The following is a 23212-nucleotide window of genomic DNA, read 5'->3' as shown; positions in this document are numbered from 1 at the left end:
TAAGCTAATGAAATAAAAGGGATAAACTGCTTTGTCAGGGTAGTTCTCTGCTGTCTGCGAGGTGTTTGTGGGCTTGTGCACTGAGCTCAAGGCAGCTGAGGCCAGCTCCATGAATACTGGTGTTTGAGGTGGGCCCTGAACCCACACCATGGCTCTTTGCTGCTTGGTGGGGTATGCTGTGAGCTCTGTTCTGCCTGCCAGAGGAGTTAGTGTGCTTTAAAATTCAAATGGGAGGTAAAACATCATTTAAAATAACTGGAGTCAGCAGTCTTTTTGTGTTTAAAAAGAGTGCTTGTGCTCTTAAGACCACAGTTTGCCTGTTTAGTGTCTTCTTACCTTCTTGTTTCCTGAAGTTTTAATTCATCCATGCACATTTCATTACAGCTGTGCAGATTTAATATTTTGGATTAAGTCTAAAACTACATTGTGATTGATCTTTGCACCAGGTAAATCTTGCACAGAATTTTGCTTAAAGGATTTATTGTGCTAATACTCCTACAGTCACTCTCGCAGCGTTTTGCTGAAGAGTATATTTTAGTGCAGTGTGTCAGCCATTTAAGAGAAAATGGAGCTCTGTTCTTTTACAAGGGAATGCAGAAGTATTTATAGTGAAGTTTTGCTTGAAATAGAGCAGTATTCATAACTTCAGAAATCATAAATGCACGGCACATCCTGCTTTATAAGTTGCTGTTCCTGCACTTAATGCTTTTTCTGGGGTTTGTGCTGTTTTGTTTTGTTTTTTTTTTCTTAATAAAACAGTTTATAATAATTGTGGAGCAATGCAGTGAAAAGATAAGAGGAAACAGACTTTATTTGCAAAGAGTATGGATGAGTGCTTTAATTTAGTCTGTTGTTTTTAGGCCAGGAAAAAAGGTTAATTTATTTTTCATACGCTTACTTGTTAAAGGGTTTATTCAGTTGAACCAGTGTGTTACTTGACAGCCTGGATTAATGTGCCAAGATGAATGCAAGTGAGCGTTCGATATATTTATTCTGCATGTTATTTCACAGAAAACTGTTTTCTTTTCGTCCTGTAGCATGTCTTTAAGCTAGAGCAAGAAGAATATATGAAGGAACAAATACCATGGACCTTGATTGATTTCTACGACAATCAGCCTTGCATCAACCTCATAGAGGCCAAAATGGGAATTCTGGATCTGTTGGATGAGGAATGTAAGGTGTGTGTACACGGGCTTTCACAGAGAAAGAGGTCATCGGCTGTCCTGCTTCTGGGGCCTCACAGGGAAAAGTCATCTGTTTACAGCCATCATTTTGACACTCTGCTGTTGAAAGGATTTGGAGAACAAACAAACAGAATTGGCAATTACTGGAGGAGAAAAAATGGTTTTACTTATGGGGTTTTTTTTCCCTCTCCATCATGTATCTGGATCTCTGACTGACCTTTGTTTTGACTCTGGCAACTGTCCCTTTCCCAAGTGTAGCAAATGCAGTCTTTGTTCCTGTCAGATTTCTCCAATCACCTCTTACTTGATGTCTTACCTTTGTCTTTTATCTTCTTTGTAATTATGCAAAGCCATGTACAGAGGGTGGCACATGGTGTCTACTTCAGTGGAAAACTAGCTGAGGGTCCTTGTATATCAGAGAGCGTTGCAAGAAATCTCTGCCTGTGGTGGATGAGTTCTGACCCACTAAGATGCTATGCAGTCAGATATAACATACGTCTTGGATCCCTGCCCTCAAGTGTGTGACAATGTCTAGTGTGTCACATAGCCACTACACCAACTGCTGGCTACTTCAGTCCAGAGTGTTAGAAAGGCAAGTGCATAGCTGGTTAGTGGCTTCCATGCTGGAAATCCAAGGAGTTGGGAATTTGAAAGCAAACCACTAAGTGTTGTCCCACATTTTCTTAGTTTCTTTTGCTACTGCAAAGTTTTGAAGACATTTTAAATGGCTGTGTGTTCTCTTCCATAGATGCCAAAAGGCTCGGATGACACTTGGGCCCAGAAACTGTACAATACTCATCTGAATAAATGTGCCCTCTTCGAAAAACCACGTATGTCAAATAAGGCTTTTATCATCAAGCACTTTGCTGACAAGGTGAGGACTTGCTGACTAGGGGGGGCATCTTGGGGTGGGTGGCAGCAACTGGACAGCGGCATCCCTGGCTCTGCTCAGCCTCTTGCAGAATGTGTGCCTGCCTGTACACCCGATCGGGAGAAGAAACTTGACCTGGGAGCTTGTGCAGAGCCAGGAACACAAACAAGAGCTCCTGACTCCTGTCACATGCTGTAACCACGAACCATCCTTTTTCAAAACATGACAGCCTGGGTATTTGCAATTCGCAGCATAATTGTATCCATTCCAGTTACGCTATAGAAATGCACAAAGCATTTGTGTATTTCTATATATATCTCACTGCAGTTTTAGCTAAAGAACAATGAAATTACATGGTTTTGCTTCCACTTTAACGTAAAAACAGGAAAGAGGCTAACACACCCTTCTTATCGCTGGAGCATCATGTGCTGCTGCTACCCTCGCCTCTGCTGGTCAGTGAACAGCTACTTCTAGGAAGCCAGGCGAGGGGTACCTCAGTGGAGTGCATGCATGTACAGCTCCCACAGGGCATCATCAAACTGAGCAACTCCTCAGGTTGAAATATAACTTAAGATCCTGTTTAGTTGTCCTGTTTAACAAAGCAGCTGCCTCAGAATGTTACGAGCTTTGCCAAGAAAAAGTTTGGAAAACTCAGGGATTCTTATCAGTAGGTCTCTACACGGTGACATGGGGGTTTGGAAGCCTTTATTGGCCAACCCTTGATTTTTCCCAGGTTCTGGAATTTATGCATAGGAGAGGGATCCTGTTCTTGTTGCATCTAGTGTCACCTTAATGAAAGCAGCAAGAACATCCCTGTAACTGTTTGTTTTCATGAGTTCTCTTTTATTTGGTGGATGAGAGAAGAAGAAGGATTTAATATTATTTTGTATACTGTTCATTAGGCTAAACTTTGGTATTTGAAAACAAGGCTTTCCTGTTCCTCGTTTGAGCAGTGAGGGCCAAGTAAAGCTAGAAGTAGCTCCAAGCAGGTATTGACTAAACTCTAAGCTCTGATGGGCTGTCTATGCTAAGCTTTTTATGCTTTTCCTGTGTGCTTACGTAAATGCATACAGACATCTTGAAGGAAAAAATAAAGCTGTAGCTGGCAGGTTGGCATCCACTGAGCCTTGATGGTGTCTTCTCTGGGAGAAGGCAGATTCTGCTGCCCTCTCGTGGCATTATTTCCCGCAGTAAGAGCATTAATGGCTGTGTTCCGAGCGGGATTTAGCTGTGGAAAGACCAGGGGAGATCCGCTGCCTTCTCCTCCCAGGAACTGTTTGAAATGGTTTGCATCTCAGGGTATATTGTCACTGTGCAAGCACTGATAAATGGCTGTACCGAAAGAGGGGCTGCTGATACTGTCAGTCTGCTCTGAAGAGCAAAATTGCTGTCAGGGTCTGCTCGTGTATTTTGTAGGGTGCACTTCTGCTCATACGAGATTGAAGACTGAGCGTGAGGCACTTCCTGAGGGTTAGCATACTTAATTAATAGAGAAATCTGAGGTATAGACTTGTGACAATAGGTTTTGGTTTCTGTTCGGCCTGGAATTAGGACAGTGAAATAAATACCAGGTTTTTATCTGAAGCTCTGGCTGTTCTTTGGTTCAGGAGACTCCATGGCCTTGTGATGGAGGATTGTTATCTATTGTCATAACACTCAGGCTTTTTATTGCTTCTGGTAAAAATAGTCTTTCTGAGTACAAGTGAGGCATTTTCATAATAAGCTTCAGGCAGATCCACGTGCTGCCTCTCAGCTAACGAGATGAGATACTTTGTTCTCGGTTGCATCTGGATTTCACAGTTTTGCAGCCGTGATAACTTCAGTGAAGGAGATGCTCGAGACACAGTTTGAGTCCTCACCTTTACAGTAACCATTCAATCATGCTGACTTACCACAATCATCTCTCAGCAGTGAAATATATCTGGTATAATGCAGTAACAGTATTCATCTCTATATCTTTTAATGTTCTACATTTTACTGGAAAACACTCTCCTTGAAGAAAATCTGTATTTAACAACGATGCACTTGGGAGCTGGTATTTATAACAGCCACAAGAATTATCTTTGTTAAATGTGAATGTTGTAACTGGTGAATTCCATGCAAAGTTTTCTTATTAAATACTTTTAATACTTTTTTTTTGGTAAAATGATGGATTTCAGGTGGAATATCAATGTGAAGGCTTTTTGGAAAAGAATAAAGACACAGTTTATGAAGAACAAATTAAGGTCCTAAAATCAAGTAAGGTTGGTATAAGCATTTTTTTGCCTTCTTTTGCAGTTATGGATCCTTGAACTAAGGGTCATATAAAATTCCATACAAACCTAACAAATCTTTCCTCGTGGTATTGGATCAAGTGAAATTGAACATAGTTTGTATTTTACTTGAATATCTGTATGAGTTTAGAAAATCCTGTAGCTTCATATTCTCCATGTAAAATCAGTCTATATTTAGCCACTGGTTTCACTGTTTGAGGGGGTGTTTTTTTGGTTGGTTTGGGTTTTTTTGTTTGGGTGAGGATTTTTGGTGTTTGTTTGTTTTTTTTTTGCGTGGTTATTTTGGTGGTTGTTGGCATTTTGGGTTGGTTTTTTTTTTACTTTTCACAAAACCTTGCTATATCTTCTGTAAAGGCATCAAGGACTAACATACTATAATAGTATAAGAAGGCTTAACAGTTAAGCCTTAATTTTGTAATGTGATGACAGAAGCTCCTTACCTATGGCCTGAGCAGAAAATTTCTGGAGGAGAAAAAAGTTTTGTTCCACAAGCAACATGAGAGAGGAATGAAATGTATAGACCCTAAGGACACAAACCAGAATGTGTGGAGCTTGCCTTCTTCATGTCTGAATAGAATAGAAATGAATAGAAAAATACTGCATGAAGCAATGTTACAGAACAGACCTTCGGTAGTGTTGTCTGCTTCTTTCAATGGCAGAAATGCTAGTTGTGCTCTTCTGAAATGTAAAGGCAATTAACTCGACATTGTACTGTGGTGGCTGTTGGGAATTTGCTGGCTGTAATGGCCCAGGAAGCTGGGTATGAAGGACAGGCTGTTTAAAATTATGCTGTTCCATCAGGAAAGCCAACACTTTCGTCTTTGCTCCTATTATGAGCAGATATATGAAGCTAAATGATTAAAACATAATGAAAAACCACATCAAAATTTCCACAGAGAAAAGTGTTGTCGTGGTTTGAATGCAGTCACTTGCTGGCAGGGGAGGTGGGTGGCATCCTTGGGATGCTGGCAGGGAGGTGCAGCAGTGCTGTGGGCATGTAGGCAGTGAGTAAGGTACAGTGGGGACATAGCTGCCATAAGAGCATGGCAACAGCTTGGGCAGGCTCAGTAGGCTGGGTCTGTTCAGCCTAAACACTGAGAAACAACCTGGTTTTCCCCAACGGTAAATCTTACCAAAACTAGCATTAGGGAAAAAAAAAGAATGAACTGTGAAGAAAATAGATTTTCAACAGAAGAAAGTTTCATTTTAATTTTCCAGCAGTCCCTCTTGGTTAGTAAGTGTAGTGAAATTGCATTTCTGATTTTTGTTTCTTTTTGTTGTCGCTGTGTTTTGGGTTTGCTGTGCACATTCAACAGAAGGTAATTCTAAATTGAATGCATCATCTGTCATCCTGCCCATGCCCACTCTCACATACAGCTTGAATCCTTCTTTCCTCTCCAAAGTGCATGACACACACTGCTCTTGGCAAGCACTGTAGTGTTTAGCTGTTTATTTTGGCCTTTTCTATACATCTGCCTAGAGGACCTCTTTGAACTAGTTTGGTTTCCACGCATGTATCATGAAAGGAATACAACAGTCCTCAGCTTCTATGCTTGCTACTGGCATATTGTTAAAATCTTCTGTCGTGACTCTATGTTGAAAGAAATGATCTGTAAGACTGTTAGCTGCATGGCTGTTCAGTTGTCGGGAAAAAAATACAGGGAAGAAATGCTGGCTTGCTTGTTTTGTACCGTGTGAATTATCTGCCCTTTGATCAGTGTTTTCCCTCTCTTTGAACACTCCCAGTGTTCTGCAAAGCAAAGAAAATTGATAAAATACTGAAAGCCAAAACCCAATGAAAACATGAATGCCTTCGCCATCTGGAAGATCTCAGCAATGCTCTCCCGTTGACCTCTGCTGCAGAAGGCCATGCATTGCTCCTTCCTTCTGCATGCAGTGGCTAAGGCAGTGTCTATGAAAATGAGTCCTTTGAAATGCACTTGCCCATTTTTACAGACAGATTTCCCCAGGGTTGGAAAAAGGGAATGAGACTTAGGTACTGGTAGCTTAGAAGACCTCATCGAGACACTAAGGACGCCTTCCCACCCTCACCCCTGGTGTATGAGAGCATCAGGAGTTTCCAACGAAGCATATTGCATTCAAAGAAGTTTCTGTATGGGATGAAAAGACTTGGCTCTGTAGCTCAGATGCCTGCGCACAGTGACTCACTCCATCTGACCACAGGCAGCTGAATGAGAGGTGGTGATGGCCTGATCATCCTCAACTCTGCTGAGTATAAGGAGACAGGCTAATTTACCCCCTAGAAATGTCATTCTTCCACCAGCTACAGAGGTAACCTAAAGTAATTGTGCTCCTAATCTGGCACGCTCAGGTGAGATAAAGCTAAGGTGTCAAACTCCCTTTTTTCTAGTCCAGGTATTTAGGATACCTTTGCAGCATTCATAGTCATTATATTATGCTGGAGTGCTATGCTGGATGCTGCTGAGGAGTGTTTGATGCCTTCTGCTAGCCCATCTGGCAGAGCCGCAGAGCACAAGCACCACTTTGTTGTGCAGCATGTTTCACTGGGTATCATGCGTGCTCACTAAGTGTTACAAGGCAAAACCAATTTTTCTGTTCTTTAGGTTGTACTTAGCCCAGACACTTTCTAGTACTGAAAATTGAATGCTCCTATCTTGGGAGAAAACGCAAGATGCTAGATAAAAGATTATTCACTGACAGGTAGAGAAGTTCAGATTTTCTTACTCATAATGCTTCTCACATGTTATGGTTGTCAGTAGAAAGACTTGGTGGTGTTATTTTTAGTTACAAGCTACTTCAAAGCAGCTATTATATATGGGTGTATTTTGTAGCAATTGAAAGGGAACTGGAAGCCCTGAGTGATATTTGGAAAGGTGTTTCAGGTTTTTCTTCCACTCCCAATAGCCTGAGAGCAGATCTTCGGTCAGATAAATTTGGCTAGTGGTTGTTTTTTTTAGTTGGTGGTTCCTCTTTTAAGTTGATTATTTCAATTTAGAGTGATAAAGCAGGAATATGTTGCCTGCTGGGTTACTCAGTGTCCTAGATATTTCTCAAACACAAAGGAGTTTGAAGCACCACTGAAATATAAGAGGACCCTGTTGTTTCCTTCTTAGATCAAAGCAGCCATATATAATTGCAATTGGTGCTTACGAAGCTGCTGTCAGTATCTAACAGTTTCACATGGAAGCTATTGCTGGCCCTATGAAAAAAAACTTAAATCAGAATTTTATCTTCAGAAGGAAACTCACTGATCAAACCCACAACATTTTTAGTATTAAATCGTGGCCCACTCACTATACTAGGAGCTTGTATGCTTTTTTGCATTTGTCCCCATGTGGAGTTCATCAAAAACATGCTTGCAAAAACAGGCTGGATTCTAACTACCTTAAGCATGAACAGGTACAATCACATTCTGGATTCTTACCCTCTGTATGTTTTCTGCTATTACACCAGTTTAAGCTGCTACCGGAGTTGTTCCAGGATGAGGAGAAGGCCATCAGTCCCACATCAGCAACCCCTTCAGGGCGCGTGCCTTTGTCTCGAACGGCTGTCAAACCAGCCAAGGCCAGGCCAGGTCAAGCCAGCAAGGAGCATAAGAAAACTGTGGGACATCAGGTGAGTTTCAAGATGCAGCTCTATTGGATAATCTCTCCCTCTACTTCCTTTTGTCTTTTATGTCTCAAGGTGTGCTGGTGCTTCGTGGGATACCTTGTGATTTTGAGACAAGTGCAGCAGATTATGACTGACAGTTTGGAGCAAGTAACTCTAATTGGTAACACGTTTTGGGCCACAGTGTCAGGGTACAGTTCTTACTGTGGTGCCAAAACCAAAGCTCATGTTTTTCAAAATAGATTTAATGTGCTGGGTGCTGATAAATTCTTATACTGGGTCCTTTTGATCACTTGCCACATTTTCTGACTCAGATCAGAAGTTCAGTCCCCAGACAACTTGGTTCTAGTTATCAATGGGCTAAAATAAAATATCTATGTATATGTCCTAGAATTCTATTAAAAGCATGCAGATCAGTGCTTTCCACTCAACAGATTTAACAGATGCTTTCTCAAGATGGTAAGTCCTCAGTCAGTGCTTTATATGTGACAGATTGTCCCTTGGACTGTACATAGGAGCCAAGGGGAACTTTTTTGACAGTTTAGTACTCATTTTTTATCTATTTGCCAGCCTGCACCACTTTGCTGGTGAGTGGTGACATTCTTCTTTTGCCTGGGGCTTCCAGGAGATCTGTGTGGATAACTCTTTGTATGTTACTATTGGACAGCCTGGAATATAAACTAGCTCTCAGGGAGCACAAGTTCTTTGTATCAGGGTCTCCTGCCAGTTCTTGAGGATGAACCAGCCACATCTCTCAAGTGTTCAGAGTTCTGATGAAATCACCAAAAATGCCTGGGCTTTGTCCACTGCCTTGGCTGGTTGTCAATCCCCCAACAAAGATAATAGCACAGTGTCTGTGCAGTGTCATGAGCTAGTCACACTGCTGAGTGAGAATCAGAGAATGTTTGATTTGGGTATTTGTAATTTCTCTATAACCTTCCCCGAGGGAGTTCTATCAAGCTGTGGGTGGGAATAGGAATAGATATTTATGCAACTGCACAGAATGCCGATCTGCCTGGCATGTGTTTGTGGTACAGGCTGCAAATTCCAGTCTTCTGCAATTCATACAAGGGAACCCCTGCCCAGTTATCTTTAATTTCTGATTTTGCTGACAGAGAGTATCTTAAAGCTTGCAAAGGCCTAACGGTTTTGTTGTCAGACTGAAACTATGAGTTGAAGTGTTAGGGGTGTTCTCGTACTACTCCTATCAACCAACCACATTAATTGATTAATTAATTTTAAAGAAAGCTGATACAAAAGTGATTTTTATCATATTCTATGTAAAAATAGAGGTTGATGTAGAATCATGAGTTCAGCAGAAAGAAAGAAATCCATACCAGTATGTTTAAAACATCTTAAAATGTGCTTTCTTTATCTAATACGATATCCTGTGGTTAGAAGGATCTGCTGCAGTATGTTGGATATTTGTGGTCATGATAATGCTTTTCAAGTAAAGCTCCTAAAACTCTCAGATACTGGACTTCCAAGGTTTTCTTCAGTAGGACTGACATTGGGATCAGTGGAGCTGAAGAAATTAATACTTTTTTTTTACTACTCTGTTGATTTTAAATTTGATTTAAATGTATTTAAAATTAAATGGCTATTCAGTAATGTGCTGTGAAGTTTAGTAATGAAGAGATGGGTTAGGCAAAGATAAGGGTAGATGAGACAGAAGCTGAAAATAACCCTGTCTATCCAATGTTTTTGTAATTCATCACATGCTGTAAAGCCTAACATTTAGAAGTCTTACTGTAAGATAATTCACCCAAAGATGATATCTGAAACAAAAGTCCATTGCCATAACAAAAACAGGCTGGTGTTTATCACTGAAAGCATTACTACAAATAAGCAGATATCCCTAGGTCAGCTTCCTGGGGTTATCTCAAACTTTGAGGCTATTCCCTAATATTTTTCCCTTTTTCTTTTTCACAAAGTTCCGAAACTCTCTTCACCTGCTGATGGAAACCCTGAACGCCACAACCCCACACTACGTGCGCTGTATAAAACCCAACGACTTCAAGTTCCCATTCACGTAAGCTGCTTCATGTATAGGTCATACAGCCTGTGCAGGGGAACCTTGCTTACTTAGGAGTGATCTGTCTCCTTTCTCTTGTTATGAACTTGTGCATTTTTACTTACAGTTTGGACATTAATAGAGGGAGAAATACTTCTTGATGCTTTTTTGTTGCTTATGGTGATATATGAAAAGAAATACCAGCATTTTTATTGCTAGCTGTTTTAAATGTGACTGGCAGTTTGCACTCCTTGAGTTATTTGCCAGAATTTGCTTTTGCAGATTCCAGTGTCTTATTCCTTATCTTTTTTATTGTATATGAACTTGCTTAGAGCTTTTCTCCCAAGCCTGTTTAAAGTCCAGGCACACAAAGACTCCATGGCTATTGGGCAGACCAGTGAGAAGCACTCCAGGATGAGCAGCCTGCAGCAGTCAGGCTGTCCTCTGTTAACAGTCACTGAGTTGCAGAAGCACTGGCCAGACTTGTTAACCACCCATCCCATCCCACCCCTGTTCCCCCTCTCTGCCACTCCTGTCCTAGGTGTGCTCAGGGCCACAGGTCCCTGTAATGCAAAACTGGTCCCATAACCACAAGCTGTTTTTATTCCTATGTAGATTTGATGAAAAGCGGGCAGTGCAGCAGCTGAGAGCTTGTGGTGTTCTGGAGACCATCCGAATCAGTGCAGCTGGCTTCCCCTCCAGGTGTGTTTGCTGCTTTTTAGACTGCTTTCACCTGCAGTTCTTCTTAAGAGAATTATTCATTGCTGTGACTGACACTGTCTGTGTTTTTGGGGCAGGTGGACGTACCAAGAGTTCTTCAGCCGTTACCGTGTTCTGATGAAGCAGAGAGATGTCCTTGGTGACCGAAAGCAGACATGTAAAAATGTCCTGGAGAAGCTGATTCTGGTACTAGACTTAGTACTGTCAGCATTGGGAATCTGAAGGAGTAAAGACAGCATCGGTCATAGCCACACTATTCCAGTACTTCTATGCAGTACTAACCCATTTTATTAGTACAGAAACTGTAGAATTGCTCAGTGTATCTCAGGAAAGGAAGACAGTGATTTAAGTGTGAGTGGGTTGAGGGTGAACCTTATCTTGCTTAAAGGCAAGGTGCATTAACCACACCTTAGGAAAGGTATAGTTATCTGGAGGTTTTCTAATGTGGAGGTGTTTTTGTCTGTGTAGGGGTTTGTGTCTTTCACATTGCTCCTCTGTGCTCCTGTACTGAAGTCAGCCTCTTTCACTCCTTTCATCCTCGAACCTCATCTCCCTGCTTAGCACCATGGCTATCCTCCTGCCTCAGCAGCCTCCTGCTTTGCCTCCTACCCCCAGTTGCAGCCCTACATTCCCAGGCTATGACATCCACACCACCATCCACCACACCACCATCCATACCACACTGGCGTTGCCCCTGAACTGATGTGTTTGTTGGGATTTCTTAAGGACTGATGGAACAGTGGAGGGCAGGCAGGTTCCAAAGAGAGTTGCAGCCGATTCCCAGTAGAAGGTGGGGAACTGAGACTTAGTCAGAAGTGCTGGCTAGGAAGAGAACTAGACAAAGTTTTCTAAAGATACAAAAGCAAGAGCACTTACCTTGCCATAGTTCAGTGTCTGTGTGAGGATGTTTATGGAAACAAAAAAATACTGTGCAGGTAGGCTGGGACTTAGGTCCTTAAATTCTGTGTCATTGGGTGGACTTAGCTATGTATGTATGTATGTATGTATTATATGTATATGTCTGCATTTATAGCGTTAATGTATAGTGCTAAGTGTATCCTAAGCTGTAGCTCTTTGACTGCTGTTCCTTTTAACATCAGACAATGAACAAAATAGTTTTTTTTCAATGTACTCTGGTATATTCTCAGTTTTTCCCTCCAAGGAGTACTACAGCCTGGAGTGACAGAGTATTCTCTTTCTGGTTTAGTTTTGAAATTTCAGCTGTGTTTGAGCAGCAGCAAGATGCTTTGTTCTGACTTAGTCCTGGAGCAGTAGGTGGTGCATACACGTTTGAAGCCCCAGCTGTTTTTTTTGTGTAATACGGTTGAAGATGGACTGTTCAAAGGTGTCATCTACTATTTAAGTAGGAAATTGTATATGTGCATTGGCTGTATTGCTTTCATCCTCTGGGCCCCTTTGTCACCTCCTGTAGCCTTCTGCGTCTCTTACAGTCTTTGTGAGCAAAAATCTCAGTTACTCCATTAGGCCATATTTGTGGCCTTGTTTTATTAGTTTATTAACAGAATCATACAGAGAAAATACTCTCCTCCTCTACTTAATTTAAGTCTAGGTTTACTTGAAATATTACACAGATAATTTTGCCTCTTTACTAACCGTACTTTCATTTAGCCCTTCATGCCTTTTTTTAATGCTCTAACATTTTATGCTGTAACTGATCCTCTTTTTACCTCTGAAAATAGGACAAGGATAAGTACCAGTTTGGTAAGACAAAAATATTTTTCCGGGCTGGTCAAGTAGCCTATCTGGAAAAAATAAGGGCAGATAAGTTGAGAGCTGCCTGCATCCGCATCCAAAAGACGATCCGAGGCTGGCTGATGCGCAAGAAGTACGTGCGTATGAGGAAGGCTGCCATCACCATTCAGAGATATGTCAGAGGGTACCAAGCACGATGGTAAGCAATGCTCGTGGGAAAACCCACAGTAGCCTCAATTCAGATCCCTTTAAGTAGGACATTTAAATGTGATACATTTGTTCTCTCCTTCCTGTACTGGCTGAGAGGAAACAGTTTTCCAGAAAAATTAAGGAAATTGAATATGAATGTGTCTGTCCTGCCTGCTTTTGAACTTCCTGAGAGGACAGTAGCACCCTGACTGTATGATGCTTTGAGTAGTATGTCATTAGCGAGAGAACAGTACAAGCAGTACTAGTAGATATGTTGCAGGTGAGGTAAAACAGCACTCTTGGCTGAGTCCTTATTGTCCAGTTTCCATGTGCCCTCTCAGCTGGGCCTGACTGTCCTGCTGGAAAAGCCATCCCTCATCTAGAGTGTAGCAGTGAAGGGAGATACATCAATAAGCGTCCTTTGTTTGGATTGACTCCTGAGGGATGGCTGTGGATGGGTCAGAGAAAAGGGTAGGAGTACAGGTTCAAAGACAAGGTGGGTGGTTATGAAGACTGTAAGAATCAACCTTCGGAAAGAGGCTTCTGTCAAGATGGTTTGTAATTGTCTTGCTGAGAGGGCCATGAACAAGCAAACATTTTCTACAATTTGAGGTTAAGAGAGTATATCTGAAAAGCAGCATAGTGGAAATAGCTTTAAAGCTGGAGAAAACGTGATGAGAAGCTGAGTTTATCTTGTCAGTTCTGTAGCACAGTACTTGGAGGAAGTGAAAACATTGCCCCATAAAACCTAGCAAGGTTTCTCATAATTTGCTATTGTAGTGCCATATGGTAGGATAGCAAGTAAACATGCTGCATCACTGACAGCATTAGGAAGAAATGGAAGTAGAAAATGTGGCTCTTGAGAAAGAGGGTAAAGTTACAGGTTGTAAAAAAAAAAAAAAAAAAAATAGCATTCAAGCACTGGAAATAATTACAGGTGGTGGTTGTAATCTTTTTCTTGCTTAGCTATGCCAATTTCCTCCGGAGAACACGGGCTGCCATCACTATTCAGAAGTTCCAGCGCATGTATGTGGTCCGCAAAAGATACCAATGTATGCGAGCTGCTACTATTGCTCTTCAGGCTCTCTTGAGAGGTTACATGGCTAGGAACAAGTACCAAATGGTAAGAAATCATGGTTTACTTCTTCTCTCTAGCTTCAGCTCCACACACTTTCAGGATGAAGCTGTGCTGTGCTTCTCCCCTGGAAATCTGAAACGTTTGTGTGGGTGCTGTTACGCATAATGCGCAAACAAAATATCACAGCATGGAATGAAGGGCAGCACCTGCAAATAAGAAAGATCTGATACTGCAATCAGTGCACTTGTCATTAGCGATATTCACATTGTCATCTGATATGGACGCACCTAGACTTTCAGTGCAGTCAGTGGAGAATCTAGCAGAGATTTACAGCATTTCTCACTTTTTCACTTGTTATATAGAGTGTTGAAGTACTTAAATACTGAGAATAGCCTTGTGTGAATGTGCCTCTGTGAGTCTGAATCAGTGTTGCTCACATTGATACATGTATGTGATGCACTACTATTCCTATTCCATCCCTAATTTCAGTGGTTCCAAAATAGCTGATGGAAGATACTGAAGGAGATTAATGTCAGCAAAGAGATACACACAAAAATAGGAGATTAAAACTTAAGCATGGCTGTGGGCTTGTTTGTTTGCTTAATATATTGTTGGTTTTGTTTGGAAAAGCAATCGATATAACCTTGTCCTAGTGATATTGATAGAATTTTCCTTATTATGCTTGATAAAAAAATGAAAATTCAATTGAAAAATTAGTGGTTACAGGGCTGGAAACAAAATTATGATTCAGGTGGTTAAACTACAAAATGCCAATATGTTTCATGGCACTTCTGTCTACTAATTGTTTTAACAAGGCTCAAAAGGCAGCCTATATTTCACTGAAAAATTAGCCAGAAGAGTTCTGTTTTTTTTCCCAAGCAAGTAGATATTGGAGGAATATAACCAAAAGCCAAGTAATGCTTCCACATGTTTCTCTTTTACATTTGAAGCTTCTGTTTGTTTTCCATTTGTATTAAACTTGCCTACCTAGTCACATGTGAATGTGTCTAAATTACAGCATTGTAACACAAACTAAAAGGTCTGAAAACAAGTAATCCTGATAAGAATTTTTAAGTAGTAAGACGTGGCTGTTCTTTTGTGCAGGTATCTGTTTGTCTTTTTATTGGAATTCTTAGCATTTTCATTATTGCAGATGATATTTTATGTTGGTTGTGAGATTATACAAGATGCATTTATAACGGATGTGACAAAGCGAGACGTGGGTCACAGCAATATGTGGACTAAAAGCCATCCTTAGGAAAACAGGAGATGATTGTCTGTGCCTGAATTTAGTCGCATGAGTGATACCCACCCCATCTGTCCTGTAGACAGAGTTTTATGAACCTGTTATATTCTCTCAGTAGAGATGGTAGATTTCTGGAGGGGTCCCTGTAAGGGGTGGGTGGACGTGCTTGTCAAGGGCTTATCCCCCTTGAGCAGTGAATTGTTCACCGTGGTAAAATGTGAAGTTCTGACAAGTGCCCCTGCAGTGTGCTGTGTATACATTGTCCTCCTAAGATGGATTGTATTAAAGTTGAGCTACAGGCATGGCCAGCGAGAGCAGCACGGGCTCTGCGTGCCATGGGAAGGTAAACACGGTTGTGCTGAAGTTCATGCTGATTGCAAATGAGTGAAACTGAAAGGTTGCCCCATGACAGCACACTTGGGCTGAGCCATGACTCTGTAAGTAATGTAGAGTACATATGTTGTTCAGTAGGATTGTGAAAGGTACCTGTTGTTGTTGTTGTTAGAAGGGAGGTCATGTGTTGCAGGCACGTGGCTAGTACAAGGAATTTGAAATGGTTGAATCATCTATTTCACACATCCTGGGGAAAGCTTCTCCCAAGATGTTGTGATGAGCTTCTCAGCTTAGCAAGGAGTTGAGTTCCTCCATAGCTTTTACATGAGCTTTCCTGGGAAATACCTGGTAAATTAAGTGACTTTCCTGGTCCTCTCACCCTGGAGTGGCGGGGTTCCTCACTGGATTCCGTGGGTGTGAGAACTCACTGGCAGATGAGGACCAGCCCTGCACGATGGAGGTATTTGAATGGGACTTGCTGCTTTCAAACTTGGGGTGAAAATGTTGTTGAAAGCTACTTGTATTTGAGCTGCTCAGGCATCCATGGGTAACCTGAAAGAGTATTCCGGGAACCATGTAAGAAGGAAGCAGGAGTGCTAGCTGCATGACATGCTGTCACAAGGACTTTGCCTTTTGAACTTGCTGTACTTCTGAGAGAGGTGTTTCCTTACCTCAATGTGCTGTTTAACTGAGTGCTGGTATTTCAAATCTCTTTTCTTCAGAAATAAAGGCTAAGGGAGAAAGTGTGTGTCTTATAATCTTGCCACTTTGCCAGTGGACCTTTCAACTTCATTGCTCTGTAAATGTAATGCTTCTAACACATTTCAGTTCATTTTCTAAGAAGTATAAAAGAAAACCAAATTGTTGTTACCCTACTGGTTTGTCTCACCAGCTTTGTGGTAAATCAGTGTAAGAACGTGTGCTGCATATGATCTTTAAACTACCAAATCCAAGAAGTAACATAAAATCTTAAGTAATTTTGTTCTTTAGAATACATTGTTTAATTTGCAGAAGCTTTATTAAGTGAACTCTAACATTCTCAGAGTCCTAGAAGCTTTGTGGGTTTGGGCAGCCTTTCTGAGCATAGCTGTGGTCTGCGGGGACTCAGGTGCTTCACACCTGGGGGATCTCTCATTGAATCAATGGGTGAGGGATCCAAAAAATAGTAGACTTTTCCTAGTGGAAGTCTGTGGCTGACACAGATGGGGGGGTTGATGGGGGTTGCTGGCATTCTGCACTGGTTTTCATATAAAATTACCTTTTTTAAAATTACTTTTTTGTTTGTTTTTTTTTTTACACTCCAAAGCTATAGTTGAAATTTCTGCCATGGAGTAAGTTGGAAATATTACAATATAAAATTTCTGTTTAGAACAAACGGAGATTTTTCCCTGCTGCCACGTCTAAGATACGTAGGGAATACTGACTGGAACTGTAGTTCAGTCAGCTGGCAGCTGGACTAAGGTTGCTGTTTGGAACAGCTGCTACAATTGACTCTGGGTTCTAGTATCTACTAGCTGCATTGCTTATCAAGTGTGGCTGTTTTAAACTGTTGAGTCCTACACTGTGTATGTCAATGATTCTAAGATGTTCATGTACCATGTATTTTTGTAATTAGCTTGGATCTGACATCAGCATAAAGGAATGCCTGGTTCTTCAGTGTGCCTCTAGTTCTTTCTTTCCATGTTTCTCCATCTGGTTCCTTTTCATTTTATTCCCTGTTATCTTCTTTATTCCTGTCTTCTTTTTCTCTCCTGTTTTATTTAAATGGATTCCATATCATTTCTTATTACCCTTCACCAGAGGTTTCTCTTTTCAGGCTAAGGTGTCTCTGTGTACATCATCTTCACGCCTCTCATTATGCAGTCTGTTTAACTGAGCAGGTGTAGTTTGCAACTCTAATATCCCCTATGGTGTTTTTTCTTCACTGTAGATGCTCCGGGAGCACAAGTCTATTATTATTCAGAAACATGTAAGAGGCTGGCTGGCTCGAGTGCACTACCATAGGACCTTGAAGGCAATTGTTTACTTGCAATGCTGTTACCGGCGCATGATGGCCAAGAGGGAGCTAAAGAAACTGAAGATAGAGGCCCGCTCTGTAGAACGCTACAAGAAGCTTCACATTGGCTTGGAGAACAAGATCATGCAGCTGCAGCGAAAAATTGATGAGCAGGTAAAAGCTCCCTCGCCTCAGGAACATGTTCAGATATCTTGTATTACCTTTCTCAGTAGCACTGTGGCCATTCGCAGAAGAATGCATTGCGGTTTCGTTGTAAAGTACCAGTTCTCTTTTCTGCTGAAGAGCATTGATAGAAGAGAAAGGGAGGCCACAGTAGAACTAGAACAGTAAAGCATCTGTTTGTGCGTGTCAGCAGCGCTGAGAGAAAACATCTGCTCCCTTAATATCAGTACTTCATTGGAAGCACATCAGCTGCTCAGTTTTAAGGGGAAGTTGAGGTGATCCTGTTTGATGTATGTATGTGGGCTCTCTGTCTGATTTTAGTTTGGAATGTTAACGTGTGCAGGCTTAGGGGCTGGAATGTTCTGTCACCTCATTAAGCAATTCTGCAAAACTAGTGGGGAAGCTCCTCTTTTGCTGCTGTGTCTGGGTATATTCTGTAGAGGACTAGAAGGCTCCCATAAACAAGAGCTTCTCCAACAGCTGCTGTGTTGTCTGTATTGTGTTTTGCAAAGAACAAAGAGTACAAATCTCTGATGGAGAAGCTGAGCAGCCTGGAGATCACATACAGTACGGAGACAGAGAAGCTGCGTAGTGATGTGGAAAGGCTTCGGATGAGTGAGGAAGAGGCTAAGAATGCAACCAACCGTGTCCTCAGCCTTCAGGAGGAGATTGCCAAGCTCCGGAAGGAGCTGCACCAAACTCAGTCTGAGAAGAAGACCATTGAGGAATGGGCAGACAAGTACAAACATGAGACTGAGCAGGCAAGTATGCAGTCTCAGATGGATGAGAAGATTTATAGGGGCCTGGTGTCCACTCAGGTTTTGCCCGGTCTTAATTGCTTCAGTTGTGTGGATGATATTTCTACAGTATTTTCAAGTAATGTTATACCTCTCAATCCTAAACAGGCTTGATACCTAAGTAACTACATCAATGGTAAAAGAATATACCAAATCTGTATCTTGTATGTAAATATATGTATTCAAGCTATTAAGATTTTGATATCGAAAGTATTTGCAAATCCAAATACTTAAGCTTCCTCAATTAGTCAGAGGTAGGGCATTCATAAAATCATTTTGCCTACCTGGAGAGATTACACGTAGATATCAGAAATCTGTCCCATACACAGTATTCAAAGGTACCTACTTATATCCTACCTTAAACAATCAGCCTATTAAACATATGCATGTTGACATGACATGACTAGACAACAGTCTAGTTCCACACGTTTTGACTAACTTCTTATCTTCGCTTCAATCACGAACATATCAAGCAGGTTGTTTCCTGTCAAGTTACTTGCTGATAGTGGTGCAAGTTTTGGATATTGGAAGAGCCATTCCATCATTATGTGATGTGCAGAAGTACATTTCAAGATTAGATGAACATAAGGAAAAATATTACTTGACTAAGCAAAGTGAATGCATAGTAACCATAATCAGAAATAAATGTGCCACAGTTAAAGTGGCACAACTTTTGGGTGGAGGCAAGATGTTAGATTATGGTGTTACTCAATGCAATGGAATATACACCAGAACTACCAAATTTGTTCCTATTTTAGGAATATTTCTATTCAAGGCATCAGCTGCATCTTTGGGACTTTACTGAAAAATCTGATACTGTGGAGTTGAAGGTTCAAGGCAGTTTTGGCATCTGATCAAAAATGGAGTGCAGAACATACAGGGGAATCTGCAGTGGGACGTATTTAAGTAATGTAATTTGGGAAATGAAGATGTCATAACTTAGTTCACTGATTTCATTCTCTGAAGAGAAGTTGAAGTATTTGATCTCTTACAACAGGGATGTTGTTGCTGTTAGAACTACCGGTGAAAACTGATCTGCATTCTGAGTCAAATATTTTGTTATCTCTGTAGCTGGTATCAGAGTTGAAAGAGCAGAACACATTGCTGAAAACAGAAAAGGAGGAGCTGAACCGCCGCATCCATGACCAGGCAAGGGAAATAACAGGTTGGTTCTGTTCTCTTCACTCAGGTTTTCTACTTCATATTACATTGTACAGCAAAACTCTACTGCATAGATGGAGCGAATTTGCCGTAGTTTGCATTCCTGTTTAGTTTAATGGTTTCATTTCTTTGTCCTAAGAACTCACATGCATCAGAATTACTTACTGTTTGAATTTCCATGAAGTCCTAAGGGTTTGGGGTCTTTTTGGTGAGGATGACTGTTATAAAGTGTTTCAGTTTTTTAAAAGAGGCTCTAATATTTAAAACAATTAATCTACAGCAGTTCTTCTGGCTGCTGTGACTATGTAGACAGATGCAAAGGCTGTGATGGATGCAGCTGTGATGAGGAGAGTCAGTGTGCTTGAGGCATAAAGCATTTCACATTTTGTTTTCTACATGATGCCACACTGGGCAAGAGCCCCTCCTTCCTTCCTCCTGGAATTACTAATGCAAGGTATTAGCAGAATAGCTAACTTGGCTGATTGGACCCTTCTGTGGTTACCAGAATAATGTGTTGGTTTTTCATATATTTGGCTTGATATTTGCCTAAAGAAGCACAAATACCAAACACCAGCTTCAAACAGCAAACTGTTTCACCATCTGTGTTCCTGGAGCAGACACATGCCTGTACCTCCAGTATCGATGCACTGCATAGTAGGTAGAAGTGGAGTTCTCACTTTGGATTCCTGTTCTCCATGGCAGAGACGATGGAAAAGAAACTAGTGGATGAAACGAAACAACTAGAGCTAGATCTGAATGATGAGCGCTTACGGTACCAGAACCTGCTGAATGAGTTCAGCCGTTTGGAGGAGCGGTATGATGATCTTAAGGATGAAATGAACTTAATGGTGGTAAGTGGCTAAGTGTGAGAAATCAAAAGCTGTTCACAAACATGCTCATGCAGAAGCTAGTATAAGTTAGTAATTTATTCTGTTGTCAGCTGAGTGGTGGTGACTTGCACCTGAAAAGAGAATATTTCCTTTTAAATACTGATTAATTAGATTAGCTGTCCGCCCTTCTTTTGCCCTGAAGTTATTCACATGTGCTGGGTCGGTTTGTGTCACATCCAGTGTTAAATTTTAAGTAGTTATAGGAATATTTTATGTGGTGGGAAGAAAAACTATTCTTCAATATAATGTCTGGGAAGTTAAGAGAATTGCTGCCTGTGCTTCCTGTAAACTGATCTTGTCTTTCCACAAAATGCTGCGTTGTTGCTTTATTCTGCGGCAATACTTGATGATATGGGATCTGACCTTCCTCCATAGATTTGATTGAGGACTACCTCCCATAGGCTTTAGTGGAATGAGAGACTAGAATCAAGAAATCTTTCCTTACAAATTTTGATAGCTGTGAAATAACAGCTGGTTTTTATGTCTGTGAAGACGCAGTTTACAGGGTAAACCATACAGCTGTATTGATTTGTTTCATTTGCACTCCAGAGCATCCCCAAGCCTGGACACAAAAGAACGGATTCCACTCACAGTAGCAATGAATCTGAATATACTTTTAGCTCTGAGATCACGGAATCAGAAGACTTACCAGTGAGGATGGAGGTAACGTTAAAAAAAAAAACCCACAACTTTTCATTGATCCATGGTTGCACTCATTCCTGCCTCTTTGCCTCATATGTGTGTGAACACCATATCCTTATATTCAGATATCTAATGCTTTAATCCAACTTTTCCCATTTACTTTTTGAAAACAGTTCATTCTGTAGTTATTAATGGTTCTATGTAAAAAGACTTTGTGAAAGCGTGCTTTGAATTCTTCTGTATTACAGTAGACATAGACTAGATATTTGGCTGTCCGCTTGATTTGCATCTGTAAAACATTTGCTTGCCAGTGTTTGTAAGCACAATCACTTTTTCAATGTGAAGTAGGAATTCAAAAAAACAGTGAGATTCCTGAGCAATCTGTATACTGTATATTCAAGGATTAAAAATGGCAAGCCAGGAGTTGAATGTAACTCCACGACTGTACTAACCTTTGTATATACAGTGATGCAAATCCCAGGATATTTAAAAATCTTCAGAAAGATGACTCTCTCAATTCAGCTAATGAATAATAATAATGAATAATTTGTGCTGCAACTCCAAGCCATTGCTTAATACTTTCCAAGATAACTCCTCCTTTTGGCCTCTCCTATAGAGCTGGGAGTGCCAGCACAGCAGTGAGCTGTCAGGTTGGTGGTCTGACTCTGCTTGGCAGTTTGCAGATGCAAAGCTTTTTCTGTGCGTTCTAGAGATCTTCTTAACTGTGAGCCATTGTACAGCTCACTCCATTTGCCCTCTGTCTAGGTTACTTATCTCCACAGTTGCTTTTTGCAGGCTGTCTTTACTGGTTTTGAAAGCTTCTGCAGAACATTATTTTCTATTATGGATGCAAAAACCCTGGTGCATCGATGCTGACACATACTGTGTGCAGTCTTTCATGATTTGCCTTCCCACTTACTTTTTTTTACCTTGCATAATTGTTTCAGAAGGATGTTGCTACCTTCGTGGTTAATCAGGAAAAGGACAGTGCAACTGTTTGTGATAGGTTTTCACATATGAGCCAAATGTCATCTTTGCCTTTGGCCAATAGACTGACTGAATTGCTGTTCTAGAGCCAGTTTGGGGTTTTGGGATAACTCACCCAAGAGTGTAAATAAATGCAGCACTGAGAAGATTAAATCTGTATTTGTTTAACCCCTTTAAGATGTCAAACTCCAGTTTGACTCTAGACTAACAATATAGATTAATGATACAAAACCACATTAAAAAACAGGGTTCATCTCAATGCAAACCAATAAAGCCAGAAAACTAAGAGTCTTCTTTTTCCTGAGCTGTTGGTGTGGTTTATGACTCTTCCCCTTAGCAGTAAAAGGAGATGAAGTGGAAATGGCTGTGCTTGCTTCTCTGATACAGTCATTAATATTAATTTTCTAGTTTATTTTCTAAGCTTCAAAATTTTATGCTGCAGTTCACAGTAAATGCTTTGATCTTCTTGCTACATAAAGTACAAAATGGCTGATGGACAATTTCTGGTGGACCTTTGGATTGCAAATGCTGGTCTTTGCCCAGAAAATAGTGAAAAAGCCAGTGGGTAGGCTCAGAATAGGCTGTATAATTAGCATAGTAAATGAACAAAAGGCATAAAATATATCTTCTGATACCTGTTTTTTTTGTCACATCCCACTAATTAACCTGTAAATCTGCAATCAGTGGAGAGATTTCTCTGTAGCTGAAGAATTCAGAATTTAGCTGTAGAAATAATTTAAAACTGCAAAAAGCACCTCTGTTTACAGTTGTTTCCAGGTGAGTCTAACCACAGACTTTGTTTTTCTCCTTTCCCCCTCCAAACAAGTAAGAATAAAAGGTATGCTTAATTATAGACCTCCGATCTGCTAGGTAGTCTCTAGTGCTTCCTTTTGCTGGGCTTTAGGCTTAGATATGTTTTATAGTAGTAGATCCTTTTTTAAAATAGCTTTTGATAGCTGACGAAATATTTTAGATGCCTCTAGTCAAGTCTCAGAATCAAGTAACATTTCTGTGTTCCTCTCTTTCCCCAGTCCGCTTCCCATCTTTACTCACTGTAGTGTTTCCTCGTGGTGTGGAAGGGGAATACTTCTTGACTTCCTTCTGTTCTTTCTAAAGCAGGAACCAAGTGAGAAAAAGGCACCATTGGACATGTCTCTGTTCCTCAAGCTGCAGAAACGCGTTACAGAGCTGGAGCAAGAAAAGCAATCCCTGCAGGATGAACTGGACAGAAAGGAAGAGCAGGCTCTCCGTGCTAAAGCTAAGGTGGACTCCTAGCTGATCAAATGCTGACACCAGAGTATCTCTTCTTGTGAAATAGTAGCTGTGTGAATGCTGACTGGCTTT

General features: G+C 40.9%; 1 protein-coding gene across 1 annotated transcript in view; it reads left to right on the top strand.

Annotated features, from left to right (window-relative positions):
* MYO5A (myosin VA) overlaps window positions 1-23212 on the top strand; it is a 100083-nt gene that overhangs the window by 53257 nt on the left and 23614 nt on the right. The window contains exons 12-26 of the mRNA XM_061446967.1: window positions 1038-1178; window positions 1933-2058; window positions 4215-4298; window positions 7764-7925; window positions 9854-9951; window positions 10549-10635; window positions 10731-10839; window positions 12354-12565; window positions 13522-13678; window positions 17143-17382; window positions 17904-18152; window positions 19260-19353; window positions 20052-20200; window positions 20789-20902; window positions 22985-23131. Coding sequence (XP_061302951.1) covers window positions 1038-1178; window positions 1933-2058; window positions 4215-4298; window positions 7764-7925; window positions 9854-9951; window positions 10549-10635; window positions 10731-10839; window positions 12354-12565; window positions 13522-13678; window positions 17143-17382; window positions 17904-18152; window positions 19260-19353; window positions 20052-20200; window positions 20789-20902; window positions 22985-23131 — 2169 coding nt within the window. The remainder of the gene's footprint in view (window positions 1-1037; window positions 1179-1932; window positions 2059-4214; window positions 4299-7763; window positions 7926-9853; window positions 9952-10548; window positions 10636-10730; window positions 10840-12353; window positions 12566-13521; window positions 13679-17142; window positions 17383-17903; window positions 18153-19259; window positions 19354-20051; window positions 20201-20788; window positions 20903-22984; window positions 23132-23212) is intronic.

This window comes from Pezoporus flaviventris, unplaced genomic scaffold (genome assembly GCF_033815535.1).
Source record: "Pezoporus flaviventris isolate CSIRO_AGI_PZ_B2104156 unplaced genomic scaffold, CSIRO_AGI_Pfla_v1 ptg000006l, whole genome shotgun sequence".
NCBI lineage: Eukaryota > Metazoa > Chordata > Aves > Psittaciformes > Psittacidae > Pezoporus > Pezoporus flaviventris.
This window is presented reverse-complemented; position numbering and strand designations above follow the sequence as displayed.